General features: G+C 46.0%; 1 protein-coding gene across 1 annotated transcript; it reads left to right on the top strand.

The window, feature by feature from the left end:
• The first annotated feature begins 15,905 nt into the window (after positions 1–15,905).
• Positions 15,906–23,167, top strand: LOC137521639 (ferritin, middle subunit). The gene is made up of 4 exons (XM_068241149.1): positions 15,906–16,168; positions 20,532–20,678; positions 21,645–21,770; positions 22,816–23,167. Exons 1-4 carry the CDS (start codon positions 16,067–16,069, stop codon positions 22,969–22,971), a joined length of 531 nt encoding a protein of 176 aa, XP_068097250.1. The 5' UTR covers positions 15,906–16,066; the 3' UTR covers positions 22,972–23,167.
• Positions 23,168–23,716: the final 549 nt, after the last annotated feature.

Below are 23,716 nucleotides of genomic sequence, written 5' to 3'. Positions count from 1 at the left end.
GAACCGGCTCATTTTCAGGTTCTTTTTGTATCGAATCAAATGAATCGATTCATTTGATTCAATACAAAAAGAACCGGCTCATTTATGAGCCGGTTACTATACCTTAGGATGCGTCCTGTGCAGGACGTATAGCTGCCAGCTCCGCTGTCTCTCCCCGTCTGCCTGCACCTGTCACCCTCACCTAGGGTGGCACCCATGGGTGCACCAGGTGCCAGGCTAGGTGAGGGTGACAGGTGAGGAGGCGGGGAGGACAGCGGGAGCCGTGCTATGCGTCCCTACGCAGGACGCATTGTAAGGTATAGTATTTTAATTGGCGTGGGAGATCTTCAATCAAGTTAATTGAAGATCGCAAGATAAGAGGATATTGTTATTCGTTGGATCATTTCCGAGGATATATTGGCGTGGGAACATTTTTTTAAAGGTGCAGGTAAGTATTTGTGGTTAATTAAGATTATTAAAATACTTTTCTCGTGGTTGTGTTTTTATTTCATTTAACCCTTTGTGGAAATGGGTAAGGGGTACAAAGTAGCCCTATACTCATTTCTCCTGGGAGGGGGGTGGGCATCTGGGGGTCCCCTTCTTAAAGGGGACTCCCAGATGCCACCATGAACCCCCCCCCCCAGGGAGTCGTCGCCCCCACCTCCTCCTGGGGCACCGGAGGTGGGGAAGAGCCCCTTGTCCATGGATTGGACAAGGGCTCCGGGGGGGAGGGGGAGGCTTGGCCGCCCCTCCCCCCCAGAGCCCCCCCATACCATGGACCATGCGGGCTGGTATAGCTCAGGGTGCGAAGCCCCAGTCGGCCGGGGCTCCGCATTCTGGCTATCCCAGCCTGCATGGGAGACAAGGGGTTACAGAGGCTCGGGAGGGGGGACCCCACGTCATTTTTTTCAAAACTTTTCCCACACTCTGAACATAACCCAAAAATTTTAATTTAAAAAAAAAATAAATAAAATTTTTCAATTTTTTTTTTAAAATATTGTTTCCCAGTATCTTTTTAACATATCCTGCAAATTTGGTGTTGCTAGGATTTAAGGGGACTTTGCTATTAACTGCTAAAGTCGGCGGAAAAAGTTTCCACGGGAATGTCAGTACGCGATTTAAATAGTTACATTTCCTTTGAAGATTTAAAATCGATTTTCTCAAAAACTATAAGGTCTTTTTGAACAATTTTTTTTTTCTTCGTGTTCCCACTATTTTTCTTAACATTTCCTACACATTTTGGTGTTTCTGGCATTTAAAGGGGCTTTGCTATTAACCGCTAAAGTCGGCGGGCGTTTAATTTTCCCACGGTCAGAAGAAGAATATTCAAAATCGATTTTCTCAAAAACTATAAGGTCTTTTTGAAAGATTTTTTTTTCCTCTTGTTCACAATTTTCTTCTTAACGTTCCCTGCAAATTTGGTGTTTTTAGCTTTTAAGGGGGCTTTGCTATTAAACATTAAAGCCGGCGGGCAGATATTTTCAAAACGGCAGCAAAGCAGGGGTTAAAACGATAAATATCGTTCAGGCAGGACCAAAAAAAAAAAAAACAACAGTTTTAAAACGATAAATTTCGTTCTGCACTATTTTAACCTTTAAAACGATAAATATCGTTTTAAACATATATCGGGCAGAAGGTGGCGCCATTTTTTTGCCGGCGCCATTTTTCACTAGACCCAGGATTTATACAGCGATCCCTTCTCCCCCCACTCACCCTGATACATTGGCGAGATATCCCGACTGGCAAATCATCTCAGCCGAGCACAGGCAGTGTTCTCAACACATGATGTACCTGCAGATGAATATTACATACTTACCTCGCCGTTCCTCTCAGAAGCTCACCATTTCATCTAACGATGATTCCTTCCAGTTCTAACAAGATATTGTCAGTCTTCTTGTCTTTCAGGAAGTTGGCAGGGTTCACACTTGTCTTTCTGTTTTCTGCATGCGTTTTGCTACATGGGTTGTCTGACAGTGCTGCATTGCTGTCAGTTGCTTTCCATATGCCTCCATGGCAGCATACATATGGGTTAAGCCCCACCCCTACCAATTAACAGGACCTTAGCTATAAAAGAAAGTGACCCCTAGCAAACAGCATTCTCATTTTTGTCCTCACCTCCGAACAGGTTCCTTAGTGTTTCATCGCTATTTATTTTTATTTTACTCTTACCTCGCCGATATTCCTGCGGCGTTCCGGCCAGGTTCAGCCTCTCCTGGTCGCAACCCTGTTGTCATGACTAAATGTCAAATTATTCAGGGACCTTATATCTGGGGTGATGGTGGGAGCTTGAGCTAAATGATCTTTTCCCCCCTTTATGGCTGCTCTGCATGACTTAAATACGATTGCAGAGCACAGTGTGATCCTTCTCACCTTTTTTCTTCCTGTCTGCTGTCTGCAGTTGCACAGGTTAGTGGTGCATAGTTCTGCTTCGCCTGCTGGGTGTTTGGTGCTGCTGAGTGTTCAGTGTGATCCCTCTCACCTGTATCTCTTGCTCTGTCTGCTGACTGCTCAGGCTCCATTATGTGAGGCATAGTTCAGCCTCTTCTGCTGGGTGTTTGGTGCTGCTGAGTGTTCAGTGTGAACTTTCTCACCTGTTTCTGTTCCTCTGTCTGCTGACTGCTCAGGCTCCAGTATGTGAGGCATGGTTCTGCATGTGAAAAATGCAATCAAGTGTGAACTAGCCCATTGATTAACATTGTTTCCCAGTTTTTCTATACAGAAAACACACAGAAAAACAGACAAATGTGACCACACTGCCCCAAGGCCCTTTTTCACTATATCAGTTGCTGTCAGTTATAACTGAAAGGAAACTGATGTGCAAGTTAATGTCCATGTTTCCCTATGGCTCAAGTTATTACTGGTTCACAGAGTGCTGACCTGGAAGCTGTTATCCCTGTTTTTAAGATGGAAGACAGAGAATTTCATTGATCACAGTGGACAAACAGGACGCAGGAGAGGAAAAAGATTTATGAGTAGACTATGATTATTTTTACTTTTTATTTTAAATTTTAACATTTTCGCAATACTTGTCCTTTAAATCAGGGGTCCCCAACCCCCAGTCCGCAGCCCACTGCCGGTCCGTGGGCTGTGTAGTGGCAGTCCGTGGGTCTCTTCTCTCTATTTTTTTTTCTTCCAGCAGAGCAGCATGCAGCAGAGTGTCAGCAGGTGGCGCTGTTCTCATTACAGGCAGCATTGTGCTCTCTCTGAATGGCTGGATGCTGAAAAACTCTGCAGCATGCTGCTCTACTGAAAGGAAATAGAAGATGCCAGACTCACGGTGGTAAGGCTGACTGGGGGCACATCTAGCTACCTAACCGGGGAGGGGGGCTACAGATCACTGGGGACACATTTAGCTAACTGGGAAGGGGGCTACATAACACTGGGGGCACATCTAGCTACCTAACCGGGGAGGGGGGCTACAGATCACTGGGGACACATTTAGATAACTGGGAAGGGGCTTCATAACACTGGGGGCACATCTAGCTAGCTAACCTCGGGGAGGGGCTACATAACACTGGAGGCATTGCAAGCTATCTAAACTGGGGAAGGGGCCACATAACACTGGGGTTACATCTAGCTATCTAACTTCAGGGAGGGGCTACATAACACTGGAGGTACATCAAGCTATCTAAACTGGGGAAGGGGCCACATAACACTGGGGGTACATCTTGCTATCTAAAGTGGGGAAGGAGCTACATAACACTGGGGGTACATTTAACTATATATACTTGGGAGGGGGCTACATAACACTGGGGACAGATCTAGCCATCTAAACTGGGGAGGGGGCTACCTAATACTGGGAGAACATCGGTGTCCGAGTGTGGTTGCTTAGAGGTCCAATGGTTCTCCATACGCCCACACCATAGGCCTCTTCGCTGCCCAATCCAATTTGCTGAAACCCACCTTGTTGCCGTGAGATATTTGCTGGTGCACAATACAAATATGCAGAGTCTTGGCAGACGGTACCACCCGCAGTTGGAACAAGGAATTGCAGTGTTAGGTCAGCAGAGAGCCACCTGCTGGTAAATAACAAATATTAGTAAAAAATATTACTGACAGGAAAAACCAGGAGAAGAAGAACCCTGCAGCAGATCCTGACTGACTTACAGTCCAACCTAAGGAACAGCATCAGTCTTTTATTGTTCACGGTGCTATACTTCTTTACCACAGCATCATAGATTGCGGTCCCCTTTCTCCGGTTATACCGGCTATTCCTGATAATAACACAATTGTGCGCCTCTGAGGAAGCGGCCTTTGGCCGTGAAACACGTGTCAAGCATTGTTTGGTTCAGTCTTTGGATACTTTTTTCATATGACTGTAATCAAGGAGACTGATATGTATGAAGAATAAAAGACTGATGCTGTTCCTTTATAGCCCCTACTGTCAGTTTTGTATATATTTAGTACACATTTTGGGGTGAAACTGTGCTGATATATTTGCTCTCCCTTCTTTGGTAACAGTGCAACCTACTTCTCATAGATCTATCAAATTTCAAGAAAGGCATTGAAGGTCCGAGCCTAGGACAACTGCTGCCCAAAGGGGTTTGATGCATATGTAATCGAGCCGCTAATGGCTCGATTGATAATTTCCGACCTGTCCGATACCCCGCCGGATTGATTCTCCGCTCGATACCGCGGGTAGGACCATAGTAAAAAATGAAAAGAAGATAAGAAGCCGCCCGCAGGGACGAGCGGGAATCGATCCAGGCGCCTGCGGGGACGCGCCGGAATCTATTGAGCAGCTCCATACATGGTTCAAAACGAACCGTGTATTCCCAGCATAAGGAAAAGATGGAGGTTACACATGGAAGAGGGGGCTGCACATGGAAAGGGAGGAGGTTGCTGTACATGGGAAGGGAGCCACAAGATGACAGGTCTAGGTGTGTAAAAAGTATAAATGCAGGCTTGTCTGTATGTGCAGCAGTGCAATGTCTATGTGATCTGATATAACGTCCGACTATGCATGTTATGCTCTAGGCTGGATTTCTGGAAAGGCCAGAAAGACCCAGGCCTTGGGCGGCAGCTGGGCAAGGGGCGGCTGAACATGGAAGAGGGATTGCTGCTTATGGAAGAAAAAGCTTCAAATGGAATACAGAGGTTGCACATAAGGAACAACACATGGAAACAAGGAGCTATTGCTGAAGGGACCTGTATAGAACTGAAAGGGGGGTACATGAAGGTTATACATGGAAGAGGGGGCAGCACAAGGATTAGGATGGGGTGAGGCACCTGGAAGAAGAGCCCCAAGAAAGTTGGCCTAGGGGCAGAGAAAGTATAAATCCCATATTGGTTATGCTAATTTTGCCCCTATTTCATGTGGTAACCCACTGCCAGCAGTGCATATAAAATAACTGGGACAACGTAGCACCCATTGACATGTGACTGTCGGCTGATCAAGCTAAAGTAAGGCCTCTTTCATATGAGCAGCTAAAGGTGGTAAATTCACCATCTGTCAGCTGCTGTCCTACACCGGCCAGGCGCTTGTTAGCACTTGGTACCAGCGTTGGACAGACTGTCCCCTTCCTATGGAGTCCCATCTGATCACGGCCTTAGCCGTGCTCAGGCACAACATTGTTGCGGTTCTCTGCCGCATAGTAACACCACGCTTCAAGCGCTGCCTCACGTGATTTTAATTGCACCCAAATGGCACTCGTGAGCAGCAGACAGACGCTAAACTGCCTGACAAGCGCACAGTTCAGCTTCCCATCTGAAAGAGACCTTATGGCCCATTGCCACTTATGCAAATCTTCAGTGTTTTCCCACATGAGTATTCAGACAGGGAAATACAGTCTATGGAAATCAATAGGCTGCCGTATGATTCGCATGACGGGATGCAGCGTTTATATGCATTAAACTCCAAATCGTGGCTAGAGGGATCCGGATGGGCCTCACATTCCAGCTGTGCTGGCCTCACATCCTGAAAAACGCATGCTGTGCTCTTTGGTTACGGCCCTTACGCTTGTTATCTGTGAATGAATGGTTTTACTACAGAAATGATCTGTCCATGGAAACTATCCATGGTAACTTTTAAAGATTGCAGAATACTTGTTTACAGGAGGCTGACACTGACTGATAAGTGTGTGACTAAGCACAATTTTCTTTTGATGGCTCAACATATCATACATATTTACCTGTGCACTACTTCGAGCTTGTCACGAATACAGATAACCCCGAGGCTAATGCTCTATAGTCGCAGGACAGGTTGCAGACAAACTAATCAGCAACTTCTCTCATTCCTATTTCTCCACATAGACACTTCATTAGTGTAATAAAAAGTATGACAAAGTTGGGTAGGTAAACTTCTTTTGCAGTGCAATGGGAACACCTGCCATTCCTGAAAGACTTCTATGAGGGCTCATTCACACTATGTGCATTGCAGTGAGTTATGGCGCACTGCACATAGTGTGCGATTAACATGGTAACATGAAAGTCCATAGACTTATATTTTAAAGAGTACCCGAGACAAAGCTCGGGTACAATTTGAGATACTTACCTAAAGAGAAGGAAGCCTCAGGACCCTATTGAGGCTTCGCTCCCTGCTCTGATGTCCCCCGTTGCTGAGCACTAACTCACTGCTATGGCCTGCAGGAGTTGGCCCACGCAAAATACTTTGCATCTCAACAGGGGCGCCGCATGAAGGCCTCCCATGCCCCCACCCTAACCTCTCTTACGGAAACGTGGGGCAGTGCGGACACCCCAAGCACTCTCACTGCTCATGAGCGCAGCAGCTGCACCTCCGGTGGGGAGCAGAGAACCAAAGACAGCCCACCCAAGGCTTGGGGGCCGCCCACATTGCCTTCCCAAAGGAAAGATACCTACAGTACCTTATTGCGAATTGCAACCTGCTGCAAGAGTGTGCAAGATGCATGACCTGGGAACGTCATCATTAAGGGATGGGGGGGGGGGGGGAGGTGCAGGCAGACCCCCCCAGCACTACCACCACTGGGGGAGCCACCTACACCCCACACCACCACAACAGGAAAGAGCTATCAAAACTCATTCAAAAGAAAAAATGAGGTGTGGCTTTGCATGTTGCAGCAGGATGAACAGGAGCAGGCTGCACAACCACCGGCACATTAACGGGCATTAACAGGCACATTAAAGGGAACTTGAAGTGAGAGGAATATGGAGGCTGCCGTCTTAATTTCCTTATAAACAATGCCAGTTGCCTGGCTGCCATGCTGAATTTTTCACTTTTGTTGTATTTGAGTCACACACCTGCAACAAGCATGCAGCTAGTGGAGTCTGACCAGAGTCAAAGCATCTGGTCTACATGCTGGCTGTGCTGCAATAGGCCCAGCAGCCAACCTGCCTGGACCTTAAGGAGGATGCTCCGCCATTTTAGTGCACTGTGTCCTGCTGATTCCTGTGTTGCACTGGTGGGAAAAGTGTGCTGTGTCCTGCTGATCCCTGTACTGCACTGGTGGGTGGGGTGTGCTGTGTCCTGCTTATCCCTGTGCTGCACTGGTGGGAGCGATGTGCTGTGTCCTGCTGATCCCTGTGCTGCACTGGTGGGTGGGGTGTGCTGTGTCCTGCTGATCCCTGTGGTGCACTGGTGGGAGCGATGTGCTGTGTCCTGCTGATTCCTGTGCTGCACTGGTGGGAGAGGTGTGCTGTGTCCTGCTGATCCCTGTTCTGCACTGGTTGGAGGGGTGTGCTGTGTCCTGCTGATCCCTGTGCTGCACTGGTGGGAGGGGTGTGCTGTGTCCTGCTGATCCCTGTACTGCACTGGTGGGAGCAATGTGCTGTGTCCTGTTGATCCCTGTGCTGCACTGGTGGGAGCAATGTGCTGTGTCCTGCTGATCCCTGTGCTGCACTGGTGGGAGGGGTGTGCTGTGTCCTGCTGATCCCTGTGCTGCACTGGTGGGAGGGGTGTGCTGTGTCCTGCTGATCCCTGTGCTGCACTGGTGGGAGGGGTGTGCTGTGTCCTGCTGATCCCTGTGCTGCACTGGTGGGAGGGGTGTGCTGTGTCCTGCAGATCCCTATGCTGCACTGGTGAGAGGGGTGTGCTGCTTGTGATTCTGTTTGCTGCTCCGATCTCCATCCATGCGCCTCTACAGTCCCAATAGGTCCTGAGCTCCAGACCTATTAGGCTCAGAAGCGTAAATATGGGCAAGCAGCTCCTGCAACCCAACTACTTATAATTATTTATTGTATTTATGAAGCTCCAACATACATACCTCCCAATTTTTTGAGATGAGAAAGAGGGACATTTAAGCCACGCCCCGCCACACCCCTAATCACGCCCCTGGCACACCCCTAGTCACGCATACCATAAAAATTTCATAAGAAAAATATGTTGTTATATAATTCAAATGACACTGGTCCTTTCTAAATTGGTTCATTTTCCTTCATATTAACTTGTGAAAATAAGAAATGGTACTTATCCGTTAGCCGGGCGCATCCGGCAGGTGGCGACAAAACTCCACCAGAGTTACATCTTTCCCTACTATCCATATCGGCCTGGAGGGGGAATAGTAATTAGCACCACCTGCCGGATGCGCCCGGCTAACGGATAAGTACCTAAGAAATATATCAAGTTAAAAGATGGGAATAAAGTTTAGAGCCAATTAACCCTCCTGGCGGTTTAAAAAAATCCGCCAGGGGGCAGCAAAGTAGTGTTTTTTTAAAAAAAAAAATTTTCATGTAGCGAGACAAAGTCTCGCTACATGATAGCCGCTGCTCAGCGGCATCCCCCCAGCCCCTCCGATCGCCGCCGGTGATCGGAGATCAGGAGATCCCGATCAAAGAACGGGATCTCCTGGAGGGCTTCCCCCGTCGCCATGGCGACGGGCGGGATGACGTCACCGACGTCATTGACGTCGTGACATCAAAGGGGACTCCCATCCACCCCACAGCGCTGCCTGGCACTGATTGGCCAGGCAGCGCACGGGGTCTAGGGGGGGCGGCCGCGGCGCAAGGAATAGCGGCGGATCAGCGGGTAGCGGCGGCGATCGGATGCTACACGCAGCTAGCAAAGTGCTAGCTGCGTGTAGCAAAAAAAAATTATGCAAATCGGCCCAGCGGGGCCTGAGCGGTGCCTCTCGGCGACATAGCCCGAGCTCAGCACGGGCTTACCGCCAGGGAGGTTAAACACATTTTTCAGTAGAGAAATAAATATATTTACATAGAAAGAGGGTCAAAGTCCTGAAAGTGGGACAAATGAGGAGGAAAGAGGGACAGAGGGACATGGCTCCCAAAGAGGGATTGTCCCTCCAAAAGAGGGACAGTTGGGAGCTATGCAACATATTACACAGTGCTAGACAATAAATAGGGATACATACAATGTAAACAAGGGGTAACAGATAGAGAAGTAGCAAATGGTTATACAACATAGCACAAGGTTATACATGCAAACAGGGTATAAGATTGATGATCATGTGATTTTACAGAGATCCAGCAATTCAAGTCCGAGTTAGTCCATGGTAAGGGACATAGCTGGAGTTGCAAGATCAAGAAGGAGACACTGAGTGGAAGGGTGGGGGGTGGGGGGGAGACACTGAGTGGAAGGGGGGGGGGTGGGGGGGGAGACACTGAGTGGAAGGGGGGGGGGGGGAGACCCTGCCAAAGGCTTACAATCTAAAGGGTGGGAGAGACACATAAGGTAGGGCTGTGGAAAAGGTGCTCAGCTGAGAGAGTTAAAGTGTGGTAGATGAGGGTAGGCCATTTTAAAGAAATGTGTTTTGAGGGCTTGTGTTGAAGGAAGGAGCAAGTCTGTGGGGAGGTGGGAGTTCCATAGGGTGGGGGCAGCTCTTGAGAAGTCCTGTAGGCATGCATGGGAGTGAGAAAGGTGGGTGATCATTGGAGGACCGGAGTGGGCGGCAGGTATATAACTTTGGACAAGCTCAGAGATGTAGGTTGGGCAAGTCATGTGCACAGATTTGTAGGCCAGGCTTAAGGCTCATACACACATCAGACTAAAGTCTTTGGAAAATGAAAGATCACAGACCAATCTTACCACCCTTCATGTAGTACGAGAGCCATACTCTACACAGTCTTTTCTATGGAGCTGAACTCCCCATCAGAAAAAAATCTTTGCAAGATGCTGCACACACAGATGCTGTACAGACACAAAAGATCAGTATCTGCAAAAGATCTGTTCCTGCCAAAAATCCATTCCTACAAATTGCAATGATAGTCTATGAGATCTGCAGATCATCATACACACATGATTTAACTGACATTCATCTGCAGATCAGATCCACCAGGATGGATTTTCAGATCTGCGGATGATTGCTTGATCTGCAGATCCCTGTGCTGCACTGGTGGGAGGGGTGTGCTGTGTCCTGCTGATCCCTGTGCTGCACTGGTGGGAGGGGTGTGCTGTGTCCTGCTGATCCCTGTGCTGCACTGGTGGGAGGGGTGTGCTGTGTCCTGCTGATCCCTGTGCTGCACTGGTGGGAGGGGTGTGCTGTGTCCTGCAGATCCCTATGCTGCACTGGTGAGAGGGGTGTGCTGCTTGTGATTCTGTTTGCTGCTCCGATCTCCATCCATGCGCCTCTACAGTCCCAATAGGTCCTGAGCTCCAGACCTATTAGGCTCAGAAGCGTAAATATGGGCAAGCAGCTCCTGCAACCCAACTACTTATAATTATTTATTGTATTTATGAAGCTCCAACATACATACCTCCCAATTTTTTGAGATGAGAAAGAGGGACATTTAAGCCACGCCCCGCCACACCCCTAATCACGCCCCTGGCACACCCCTAGTCACGCATACCATAAAAATTTCATAAGAAAAATATGTTGTTATATAATTCAAATGACACTGGTCCTTTCTAAATTGGTTCATTTTCCTTCATATTAACTTGTGAAAATAAGAAATGGTACTTATCCGTTAGCCGGGCGCATCCGGCAGGTGGCGACAAAACTCCACCAGAGTTACATCTTTCCCTACTATCCATATCGGCCTGGAGGGGGAATAGTAATTAGCACCACCTGCCGGATGCGCCCGGCTAACGGATAAGTACCTAAGAAATATATCAAGTTAAAAGATGGGAATAAAGTTTAGAGCCAATTAACCCTCCTGGCGGTTTAAAAAAATCCGCCAGGGGGCAGCAAAGTAGTGTTTTTTTAAAAAAAAAAATTTTCATGTAGCGAGACAAAGTCTCGCTACATGATAGCCGCTGCTCAGCGGCATCCCCCCAGCCCCTCCGATCGCCGCCGGTGATCGGAGATCAGGAGATCCCGATCAAAGAACGGGATCTCCTGGAGGGCTTCCCCCGTCGCCATGGCGACGGGCGGGATGACGTCACCGACGTCATTGACGTCGTGACATCAAAGGGGACTCCCATCCACCCCACAGCGCTGCCTGGCACTGATTGGCCAGGCAGCGCACGGGGTCTAGGGGGGGCGGCCGCGGCGCAAGGAATAGCGGCGGATCAGCGGGTAGCGGCGGCGATCGGATGCTACACGCAGCTAGCAAAGTGCTAGCTGCGTGTAGCAAAAAAAAATTATGCAAATCGGCCCAGCGGGGCCTGAGCGGTGCCTCTCGGCGACATAGCCCGAGCTCAGCACGGGCTTACCGCCAGGGAGGTTAAACACATTTTTCAGTAGAGAAATAAATATATTTACATAGAAAGAGGGTCAAAGTCCTGAAAGTGGGACAAATGAGGAGGAAAGAGGGACAGAGGGACATGGCTCCCAAAGAGGGATTGTCCCTCCAAAAGAGGGACAGTTGGGAGCTATGCAACATATTACACAGTGCTAGACAATAAATAGGGATACATACAATGTAAACAAGGGGTAACAGATAGAGAAGTAGCAAATGGTTATACAACATAGCACAAGGTTATACATGCAAACAGGGTATAAGATTGATGATCATGTGATTTTACAGAGATCCAGCAATTCAAGTCCGAGTTAGTCCATGGTAAGGGACATAGCTGGAGTTGCAAGATCAAGAAGGAGACACTGAGTGGAAGGGTGGGGGGTGGGGGGGAGACACTGAGTGGAAGGGGGGGGGGGTGGGGGGGGAGACACTGAGTGGAAGGGGGGGGGGGAGACCCTGCCAAAGGCTTACAATCTAAAGGGTGGGAGAGACACATAAGGTAGGGCTGTGGAAAAGGTGCTCAGCTGAGAGAGTTAAAGTGTGGTAGATGAGGGTAGGCCATTTTAAAGAAATGTGTTTTGAGGGCTTGTGTTGAAGGAAGGAGCAAGTCTGTGGGGAGGTGGGAGTTCCATAGGGTGGGGGCAGCTCTTGAGAAGTCCTGTAGGCATGCATGGGAGTGAGAAAGGTGGGTGATCATTGGAGGACCGGAGTGGGCGGCAGGTATATAACTTTGGACAAGCTCAGAGATGTAGGTTGGGCAAGTCATGTGCACAGATTTGTAGGCCAGGCTTAAGGCTCATACACACATCAGACTAAAGTCTTTGGAAAATGAAAGATCACAGACCAATCTTACCACCCTTCATGTAGTACGAGAGCCATACTCTACACAGTCTTTTCTATGGAGCTGAACTCCCCATCAGAAAAAAATCTTTGCAAGATGCTGCACACACAGATGCTGTACAGACACAAAAGATCAGTATCTGCAAAAGATCTGTTCCTGCCAAAAATCCATTCCTACAAATTGCAATGATAGTCTATGAGATCTGCAGATCATCATACACACATGATTTAACTGACATTCATCTGCAGATCAGATCCACCAGGATGGATTTTCAGATCTGCGGATGATTGCTTGATCTGCAGATGAATGTCAGTTAAATCATGTGTGTATGATGATCTGCAGATCTCATAGACTATCATTGCAATTTGCAGGAACGGATCTTTGGCAGGAACAGATCTTTTGCAGATACTGATCTTTTTTGTCTGTACAGCATCTGTGTGTGCAGCATCTTGCAAAGATTTTTTTCTGATGTGGAGTTCAGCTCCATAGAAAAGACTGTGTAGAGTATGGCTCTCGTACTACATGAAGGGTAGTAAGATTGGTCTGTGATCTTTCATTTTCCAAAGACTATAGTCTGATGTGTGTATGCACCTTAACCCTTCTTCTCTCTACTTTTTATGTTTTGGGGAGAATCATGACGGCTGTGGGGAAGAAAAAGTCTTAAGGTGGCCACTAATGGTTCAATTTCTAGCGAAAAATCGTTCGAGCGATCAGAAATTCTGATCGAAAGAAAAATCGTTCACTACACCATCAACAAACCAATCTTTGCTTCCTATCTATCACAACCAACAAGAAAAATCCAAATTTTGATCAGATGACTATTTTTATAATCGTTTATAATCAGTTGTGCCCATCAACTAAGATTACTTACAACCAATTCGATCAGAATTTCTGATCGCTCGAACGATTTTTCACTAGAAATTGGACCATTAGTGGCCACCTTTAGTTCAAACTAGAGGCGGTTTTCTTTTTTAAGCGCTGGCGTTTTTTCAAAATCGCCCTGAAAGCGCTTACACCATTATTCTCTTATTCTCTATGAGACAGTTCACATTTGAGCAGTTCGTTTCCGATCCGCTCAGAAAGGCGGGGCATGGGCCATTTTTGAAGCGACTTTGCCTCAATGGGAAGTATAGGAAAAACGCAAACGCTCACAAAATCGCTTTGTGCAGCGATTGGGTTTTCGCTTTTTTAAGAATAAATACAGTATATTGTATTTATTGTTTTCCGGATCAAAGAGTTCACTTCCTGACTGACGTACGGACACACAGACCGAACGCAATGTGAACAAGGCCTCATAGTCCAAAAAGTACGGTACTAAACTTTCACACTAAGGGAATACCCAAACACCTCAGAGATGCTTGACAGGATTCACCACAGAATGGTATGGGGGAGAGCAAGTCTACAGGAAGCTAAGGCACGTACACACGCCTGATCTGTTCAAACGACGGGTCGTCAGACCCATCCGCGGGCCGACGGTCTGCTGACAGTTTCCCCGTGTGTACAGTTTGTCGGCAGGCTGATAAGGTTGGTTTTGACTGATCTGCTCCCTTAAGGTGGGTACACACATCAGATAAAAGTCTTTGGAAAATGAAAGACCACAGACCAAATTTACCCCCTTGCATGTAGTATGAGAGCCATAAGGTGGGTACACACATCAGATAAAAGTCTTTGGGAAATGAAAGATCACAGACCAATTTTACCCCCTTTCATGTAGTATGAGAGCCATACCTACATAGGCTATCATTCATAAAGCGTTCCCGAAAAACAGCCGACTTTACCAAATACTGAGCAAAATGTGTATTTATAAAGGCTGTTTCCGCATGCGAAGCGGACTTTCCCGAGCGGAGCGATAAATTACTGCATTGTGCGGTGATTCTATGCGGAAACAAAATGTAAATTCATAAAAATTAACGCAAGCGGTATGCGGACGGGGATTACCGCTCCCCTGGATGTAGCGATAAGCATGCGGAGTACATGTAAGTGAATGGGACAGACCTCCCAAGCAGCAGCAGAGAGAACACCGCAAGGAGGGACTCGGCCAGCTTCTCCTGTTTCCGCATGTCTACCGCCAGCCTACAGCGGGATATCTCCGCACTCCTATCGCAACTAGAAACACTTTTATGAATGACCACCCAGAAGGCTGAGATACCGTCAGCGGTGTTTCCCCGCACGGATTTACTTTACCAACAGCACTTTTATGAATGATAGCCATAGTCTATTCTATTGAGCTGAACTCCCCATCATATAAACATCTTTGCAAGATGCTGCACACAAAGATGCTCTACACATGCAACAGATCAGTATCTGCAAAAGATCAGTATCTGCAAAAGATCAGTATCTGCAAAAGATCAGTTCCTGCAAAAGATAAGTTCCTGCAAAATGCATTCACAGTCTATGATATCAGCAGATCTCATACACACCTAGTTAATAGACATTCATCTGCAGATCAGACAATTATCTGCAGATCTGAACATCCATCCTGGTGGATCTGATCTGCAGATAAATATTGGTTAAACAAGGTGTGTATGAGATCCGCAGATATCATAGGCTTTGCTGAAACTGATCTTTTGCAGGAACTGATCTTTTGCAGATATTGATCTGTTGCATGTGTACAGCGTCTTTGTATGCAGCACATTGCAAAGATTTTTATCTGATGGGGAGTTCAGTCAATAGAATAGACTGTTGGTATGGCTCACAATACACCATCGGTTCTGAATGTGCAGCCTTTTCAGGAACAGAAAGAGATGATTTGCATATTCAAGAGTGAGGCATCATTGGAAACCACAATTGTTCACGTTCACCTTCAGTTTTAAGAAGGCAAAATTACATTTAACTTTCAGCTCTATGTGGACATGATTTGCAGTGGCGTAGCAATAGGGGTTGCAGAGGTAGCGACCGCATCGGGGCCCTTGGGTCAGAGGGGCCCTTCCTCAATCACAATAATAGCTGTCTTGGTCCTGTGTTGGTAATAATCACTTCTATAGATGCTTTAAATAGTAATAATCATTACCAAACTGTTTCCCATCCCCTACTTGCACCTCTGACACTGTTGCTGTCCTTGGGAGGTTTTGGTGCGCCGTATCAATTGTTATGTATAGAGTCCTTGGGGGTCCCGTGTAAAATTTGCAGCGGGGCCACTCCTTAGCTACGCCGCTGATGATTTGATTTGAGAGAGCATTGTAAAAATGTTGCCACCTAATAGAAGAGTAAAATGCTGTGATAATGATGATGATTGCTATTAATATTATGCCAGTATTGTTACTTCCACCTTAGTAGACTTCTATAACGTGTACATGTTTTAGAGCCCTTTGCATAATGCACTATGAAACAACTGCTATTGCAGAGCCTGTGAATGGCATGATAATAAAATAATGTTGCATCAGAAATGCTTGCTTGTACTGTTCTCTAATGGTTAACTTCCTTGCATTACAACATACTTGCTTTGATTGGCTGCTGGTGGGTGATGTAAGTGTAGGGAGGGGGAGTGAGTCACCTGACTCATGGGCTGACTGCCTATAAATAGAGAGCTCTCGTGTGTTGTGATCACACAGTGTCCTGACTCTGAGCAGAGTTCTTGCTTCAACAGTGTTTGAACGGAACCTCTCTGAGTCCTTCGCTTATTTTTGAACATCTTCTTTAGCATTTGCTATTTTTCACTGACTTTTTTGCGCCACTCAAACCACCGAAACGCCAAAAATGGAGTCCCAAATCCGCCAGAACTACAGCAGCGAATGCGAAGCTGCCATCAACCGCATGATAAATGTGGAGCTGTACGCCTCCTACACCTACCTTTCCATGGTAACTATTTCCATACTATCATTCTGTAACTGCAATAATTCTTAATGTTGTTTTGTAATATTTCTAGCTTCTTCCTCCTTTGTTATACTTATTTTAAAGCCCAGCAAGGGGGGAGGGGTATTTTGATTGTGAAATGGGGTTAGAATCTCTTTTAGGTTCTTATTGCTGTATGTGTCCCTGTCTAGGAGTATTCCCTTTACTAGTGATGCAAAGTGGAGATATTTCTCCAAAGGGTCATAGGCAGCAAGATCTATATAAGATAATTAAAAGTACTTTAATGCCTAGTACACACAATGCAATTTTCCATCAGATTGCTGGTTGAATCGTTTATTTCCGACAGGTCCAATCTGATTTCTGATCGTTTATTTTATCGTCTTTCGATCACTTTTATACAAAATTGATCAGAAATTGGACCTGTCGGAAATAACCGATTCGACTGTCAATCTGATAGCATCAGGTGTCCCAGGCATGACTATTACAAACAAAGTATCAGATGAAGATTTTTTTTTTTTTTTTTTCTAAAGAGAAGATCTGATTAGAGGAGTTTAGCTCTGCACAAAGCATCTCTTGCTGTTTTCAGTAAGCTTAGGTGCTTGGGGAAGGATTGGAAGCCCTTTCTGGCTCTTACTGCCATCTGTGTTCCTGGTAGAGGGAAGATTTCCTCTTGTTATCTGCCTGCCACCAAAAACTCTAATGCTTCTCTTATGCAAATCCCAAGTGATTAAAGGGGAACTGAAGTAAGAGGTATATGGAGGCTGCTATATGTGTTTCCTTTTTAATCAATACCAGTTGCCTGGCAGCCCTGCTGGTCTTTCTCTGCAGTAGTATCTGAATAACACCAGAAACAAGCATGCAGCTAGTCTTGTCAGATCTGACTTTAAAGTCTGAAACACCTGATTTGCTGCATGCTTGTTCAGGGGCTATGGCTAATAGTATTAGAGGCAGAGGATCAGCAGGGCTGCCAGGCAACTGGTATTGCTTAAAAGGAAATAAACATGGCAGCCTCCATATCCCTCTCTTCAGTTGTCCTTTAAAGGGATAAAAAGTGAGGCCAGAAATAAAAACCCAGTAGAGCTTCTATCTCTTCCTCGCTCTACAATGTTTTTATTGCTTTCTGTATTCTTGTCAAGTAGACGTATCCTTACTGATGAGTAACATACAAATTTCTACAGACCCAGGGAACTAAAGAAACTGTATCAAAGCTAGCAGCTGCCAGCGAGTTAGTTGGCAGCTAGTTGGTTAACTAATCAACAGGTAAAGGTTTTAGGGCTCTTTTTCACTATGAAATGCAATTGCGTTTCAAACTCAATTTCCACTATGCGCTTGCAATTGAGTTACTATAATCAGCATAGTAGAGCTCCATCTCATCCAAAATGCGGCCGGACGATGATTGGCTTGGGCCAAAATCGCAACGCAATGATGTATGGCCAGCTTAACAAATCATCTAAGAATTTTACTGATTAGACCTGAAGTTATTCTGTAAAGATATGTTCTAAAATATAAAAAGCTACTTACTTACTTTTATTAGGACCATATACCAAGATATAGGTGCATGAGAACCCCCGACAGAAATGGTTGTACTGCTCATTACTTCTCTCTTTGTATTCTGAGAACACTGTAGCCACAGGATGAACGACTGTAAGGACATAGAAGTAAAAAACAGGGAAGTCCAAGTCACCCACTTTACCGCACACCACATAGCGTGACTTAGTCTAATGTAAAGGTTCCTTCTGCCAATGATTAAGCCCTCGGTATCAGAGCAGATAGCATGAATGCTTTAAATAGTACACAGTACAGGAAAGGTCACATATATCAGGTATAAGCTAGGTACTCAGGACTGTTTCAGTCAAGGACCTAGTATGTGTACAGGTCCATCAACACAGTGCGCATATGCGGGTGGGCTCGTGCGACTGCGTGGCCACGTTGCAGGAAGAGGAGCTGCACGGCCCTCGATATGATTAGCGACAATGCCTTGTCGCTAATCTTCCAGGGGGGGGAGCACACATAGCAACGGGGAACATCAGAATACAGAGGGAAGCCTCAATAGGGTCCTGTATTTAAAGGAATACTGTAGGGGGGTCAGGGGAAAATGAGTTGAAGTTACCCGGCGCCTCTAACAGTCCCCCGCAGACATCCTGTGCCCGCGCAGCCACTCACCGATGCTCCGGCCCCGCCTCCAGTTCACTTCTGGAATTTCAGACTTGAAAGTCTGAAAACCACTGTGCCTGCGTTGCCATGTCCTCGCTCCCGCTGATGTCACCAGGAGCGTACTGCGCAGGCCCAGTGTGGTCTGTGCCTGTGCAGTATGCTCCTGTTGACGTCAGCAGGAGCGAGAATACGGCAACGCAGGCACAGTGGTTTTCAGACATACAGAAGTCTGAAATTCCAGAAGTGAGGCGGGGCCAGAGCATCAGTGAGTGGCTGCACGGGCACAGGATGTCTGCGGGGGACCAATAGAAGCCCCGGGTAAGTTCAACTCATTTTCCCCGACCCCCTTACAGTATTCTAATTTTGTACCCGAGCTTAAGCACAGGACAGGTACACTTTAAAGATGCCACCTTTGACACAGAAGACTAAGGTTTAAATCCTGGCTGAAGCTATTCACTAAGGAGTTCTTAGGCACGTCTCCTTAATGCTCTATGGTGGTCTATTGAGCACACCTGTAGTGGCTGCAACTCAAGTGCTTTGAGTCTGAACAGAGAAAAGTGCTATTCGGATATAAGCATTATTATCATTATATTTACTCATACAGATAGGATACCCATAGTTCCTAGCACATTTTGGAGTTTCCTTCAATCTCACACTATTTTCTATGCAAGTAAATAAGAATGTTAACACTTGAAGCAAAGCAGGCAACAGCTTACCGTCAACAGATAGAGGTCTTTTCTCTCAATGTAGAATCTGATTGGTTATTCTTGCCAGGTTAACTCTTAGCCTGGAATGGTTTCAAAACATGTTATTGAAGCCTGGACCTTTGCACTGATGTATTTCAGCAGCCAGTGGTCTATGGCATGGTGACAGTAGAGCTCCAAGTTGGAATAGAGCATGACCTGGGCAGGCCCCATACAAAGCCTCAAGTACTAACAAAGGGACAACCATTGGCGTTAAAAGGCCACAGCTTTATTAGTAAATTTATAATTCATAACAAAACATTTGCATAACACTTTCCATGTAAAATGATATCATAAGAGTCCATGACAATGCTTCTTTATTATTTAGAGAACAATAACCACCGTACCAGCCACAGTTTTTCTAGCTCACTGGGTACACCAACTGCTCATAAGCCAGGACACAAGTCCCGCCACAGCCATAATCAGTCCAGCCGGCATTGTCAAGGACCCACCATCCTTGCTGTGACATTTATAATTCATAACAAACATTTTGCATCATACCGCCATGAAAGTTGATACCATAGGAGTCCATGACGATGCTCTCCTTTCTTTAGCGATCACCATAGCCCCCGTACCAGCCACCAGCTGCAGTCTTTCTAGCGCAAGCATGGGCAAACTCGGCCCTCCAGCTGTTACGGAACTACAAGTCTCACAATGCATTTGCCTTTGAGTCATGACTGTGGCTGTCAGAGTCCTGCAATGCATTGTGGGACTTGTAGTTCCATAACAGCTGGAGGGTCGAGTTTGCCCATGCCTGTTCTAGATGGTACACCAACTACTCATTAGCCAGAACGCAAGTCCCGCCACAGCCATAAACAGTCCGGTTCTTGCTGTGACACCCTGTTAGCGGCAGTCGAACAAACTTTGAAGACCCAGGGTGGGTGGGCGTTTGTAGGAAGCTCCCCTGCTTTTTAAATTTACCTGGCTGCCCTGCCCCCGCTTCCTGGCCCATCTTTATCTGCCCAGCCTATCAGCTCCCACCCCCAGGCATCTATTCTCCACCCATGTCATGCTCCCCCCCCCCCCCCCCCCATCACTTAGCAACAGCTGCTCTGGGGGCTTCCTTGAACGTTTGTCACTAGCAAGACTGCTGGCTGTAATGTAGAATTGTGCTAGCAGTCATTACACTGAGCAGGCAATTGCTTTTGTGCCAAAGACCAAAGGTTGTTTTTGATCCCAAGCACTTGATACTGCTTGTCATAGTTTTTTTTACCATACTGTCCAGTATCGAATTAAAACCTGTATGGTCTTCCAGAAAGCCACATCTCACATGGGCTTCCAAGGAGGCAGGTATAAGTGATATATCACATACTATACATATCACATATGTATAAGTATAGACTAAATATTACAAAGTGTTAGTTCTACAAATTAAGATCCAAAACCAAATACCTGATTAGATGTAGCGATGATTAAACAGCTTCTACTGGTAAATATCTAACAATGGCCCTCAATACCTTCTCTTCCTTCAGGCATTCTACTTTGACCGTGATGACGTGGCTCTTCACAATGTGTATGAATTCTTCAAGGAGCACAGCCATGAGGAGAGGGAACACGCTGAGAAGTTCATGAAATATCAGAACAAGCGTGGAGGCCGCATTGTCCTGCAGGACCTCAAGGTAGGAAGAGGCTGGTGGCTTCTGACCTGAAGAAGTCAATACTAAAGAAAAGAATGAAATGGCATCTGATTTATTTAAGGAGATTAATAATTGTAGACACTTAATTCAAAAGTGTTTGGAGATCACAACTGCCACACTTGTTATATGACCTTTGGCTAATAGATCCCAATTTCCCCGTCTCACCAATGGGAGGAACAACTTTTTTTTTTTTTGCGGTCTCACCAATGGGAGACATGGAAAGGGTTGTGAACTAGAGGGGTCCCTTCAGTGTTTCGGGGGCCCTGTGTTTTGTAGTTATACCACAAGTGCTAAAGGTTTACAAAACCATATCTCATGAAGCTCCCATGCAAATATTGACGATTTAGAAAGCCAAGATTTGCTGAAGCACTAAACAGGTCCAAGTGACCATGCTCTGCACTGTTCACTGGTACACAGGGCAGGTTGATGTCCCCTGTACCATTAATGGGAAGCACTCATTGAAAATTGAAAAGGTTTGAGGAACCGCAGTGTAGAGGTCTCAAGGGATTACTGGATGTGCAGAAACTTATATTTTTTTTTTTTTCTCCAATCCAGTCAGGTTTTGCATGCTGCATAATACTTACTGCAGGAGGTTACTAGAAATTTTCCCCTTGTGGGTGTTAGCAGTGTACATAGGTGCTATTTAATCTAGCTGTTTGCCATTTTATAGGTGTCCTAAGAACACAGAAGGGTTATTCAGCACACAGGGCATGTACACATGTCAAAAGGTGATAAGAGATTCATAAACCTTTAAATGAAAGGCATCCTGGGAGGGAGGTACAGACAGCCAGAGGCCACCTAAAGGCTGCCTAGACTACATTTTTCTCTATCCCTGTAGTTGAAACACCCTTGAGAAATATTTCACATTCAAGACAGCAGAACTGGTTGAGTATGTTTGATTTCTAAAGTCTGGGTTTTTTTTTTTTTTTTTTTTTTTTTTTCTGCCAGAAACCAGAGCGTGATGAGTGGGGAAACACCTTGGATGCCATGCAGGCCGCTCTTCAGCTGGAGAAGACCGTAAACCAGGCTCTGCTGGACCTGCACAAGCTGGCCACTGATAAAGTTGACCCTCATGTAAGTATCAGCCCACTTGTAGATGAGTGAGTGCAATGTCACTCACAGCTGTTTCCTGTATACAGACAGAGTTGCTCAATGCTGATATTAGGAAATATCTATTTCACAAACCTGTTTCACAATCATGATTCACTTGTCCTGACAGGAAAGAGAAAAGAACTTCCATAGCATTTTTTGTCGTGCAATGCAGGCATTTTTTTATTTTTTTTATTTTTTTCCTGCAGCCTCCTTCTCTACTCACAAGCAAGTCTTCTCAGTGATGTCTGTGGCTTGAGTCAATGTTTTACTTAGCTCAGTTGCACTCTTAACAAAACCTTATCCAGACCACCTGGATACTGTTTGGACCCAGAGCCTTCTGTCATGCTGCCCCTACCTGTTAGAACACCTTGCCACACCCAATCAAGACAGCTCCAGCCCAAGAGGCATCTAAATCACAATACCATAACATTTGTAAGGGGCCTTTCTCCTGTAGGACACAAAGCGCATTGATGTCACAGATCAATACAAGGTTGCAGACTGGACTGTGTTACAGAGGAAATAGTCAGGTGTTCATAAATGTCAGACTAAACAGGTGGCTTTTCAGTTTGTATAAGGATGGAGATGTCCTGATTGGTTGTGGCAGGGAGTTCCAAAGTGTAGGGGCATCATGACACTGTGTAATCTGGAATTTATGATCCTTGTAACTCATCACAAACTGCAACTATGTATTGATCTAAGACAAACCTACATGCTTTAGGTCCTGTGGGAGAGAAGCACTTTACAAATATTTTATAGCTAACTAGCGGACCTAAGCCCGTTTAAAAACGGGCCCTGGTCTGTTTTTCACTACGCGCGTGCCCGCCACCTGCCGCCACACAACTGTAGGCAGTCAGCAAAACACAAAGCTGATATATACATCTGTGAAGTTTTACACTTGACAAAATATCTAACTCTGTCCGGCCAATCCTGTGATAGACGAGCCAGACAATGCAGCCAACTCTGACTTTACTTTTTGTCACTACGGTTAAACAAATTCAGCTTGGTCATGCACTGTTTTGTCTTCTAGCTCTGTGACTTCTTGGAGTCTGAATACCTGGAGGAACAGGTGAAGGATATTAAGCGCTTTGGAGATTACATCACCAACCTGAAGCGTGTTGGGGTACCCCAGAATGGCATGGGCGAGTACCTGTTTGACAAGCACACCATGGGAGAGAAGAGCTAAACTGTGCCCCTCCCATGAGGATCCCACCCGACTACTCTGCAGCTATTTCTTTTCTCTGTCAATTCATTGTAACATCTTTTAACCCAAGGGCTTTTTCCGGAGGGCCATAATCATTATGTCATCTTTTATTTGATAATGCAGCAGTAATTGTGCTTGTCGGCAAGTTTCCAATAAAGTCTATTTGCATTTGAAACAACCAATGACCTGTCATTATTGTAGCTAGACATCCTAGAGTTCCTGCCAGTTGATAGTCCATGGGCCTTGTATTTACAGGGAATCCAAGGTGAGAGGGATATGGAGGCTGCCATATTTTGATCCTTGTAAACAATGCCAGTTGCCTGGCAGCCCTGTTGCTCTTCTGGCGTACAGTAAGTAGTGTCTGAGTCAAAACCCTGGAACAAGCATATGGCTAAGCCTGTAAAATCAGTCAGTTGAGTCAGAGAACCTGATCTGCTGCATGCTTGTTCAGGGTCTATGGCTAAAAGTATTAGTGACACAGGATCAGGAGGACTACCAGGCAACTGCTATTGTTTAAGAGGAGATAAATATGGTAGCCTTCATATCCCTCTCACCTCGAATTCCCTTTAACCCTGGCCAAAGCCCTGACTTCTGAATATGGGATGGAGTTGAATTCCGTATGCAGTCACAATTATACATATGGATATACAATTTTCACCCGCATCCTCCACATGATGATCATCTATACCCAATCAAAAACATAAGTAGTTTATTTTGGGGTGTATCA

Source organism: Hyperolius riggenbachi, chromosome 6 (assembly GCF_040937935.1).
Source record: "Hyperolius riggenbachi isolate aHypRig1 chromosome 6, aHypRig1.pri, whole genome shotgun sequence".
Classification (NCBI taxonomy): domain Eukaryota; kingdom Metazoa; phylum Chordata; class Amphibia; order Anura; family Hyperoliidae; genus Hyperolius; species Hyperolius riggenbachi.
This window is presented reverse-complemented; position numbering and strand designations above follow the sequence as displayed.

Bases quoted from the DNA above. Each gene is read 5' to 3' on its own strand.
- LOC137521639 (XM_068241149.1), top strand. From the start codon at position 16,067: ATGGAGTCCCAAATCCGCCAGAACTACAGCAGCGAATGCGAAGCTGCC. The intron at 20,679-21,644 runs GTAGGAAGAGGC...TTTTTCTGCCAG, and splicing joins TTGTCCTGCAGGACCTCAAG to AAACCAGAGCGTGATGAGTG. The intron at 21,771-22,815 runs GTAAGTATCAGC...TTTGTCTTCTAG, and splicing joins CTGATAAAGTTGACCCTCAT to CTCTGTGACTTCTTGGAGTC.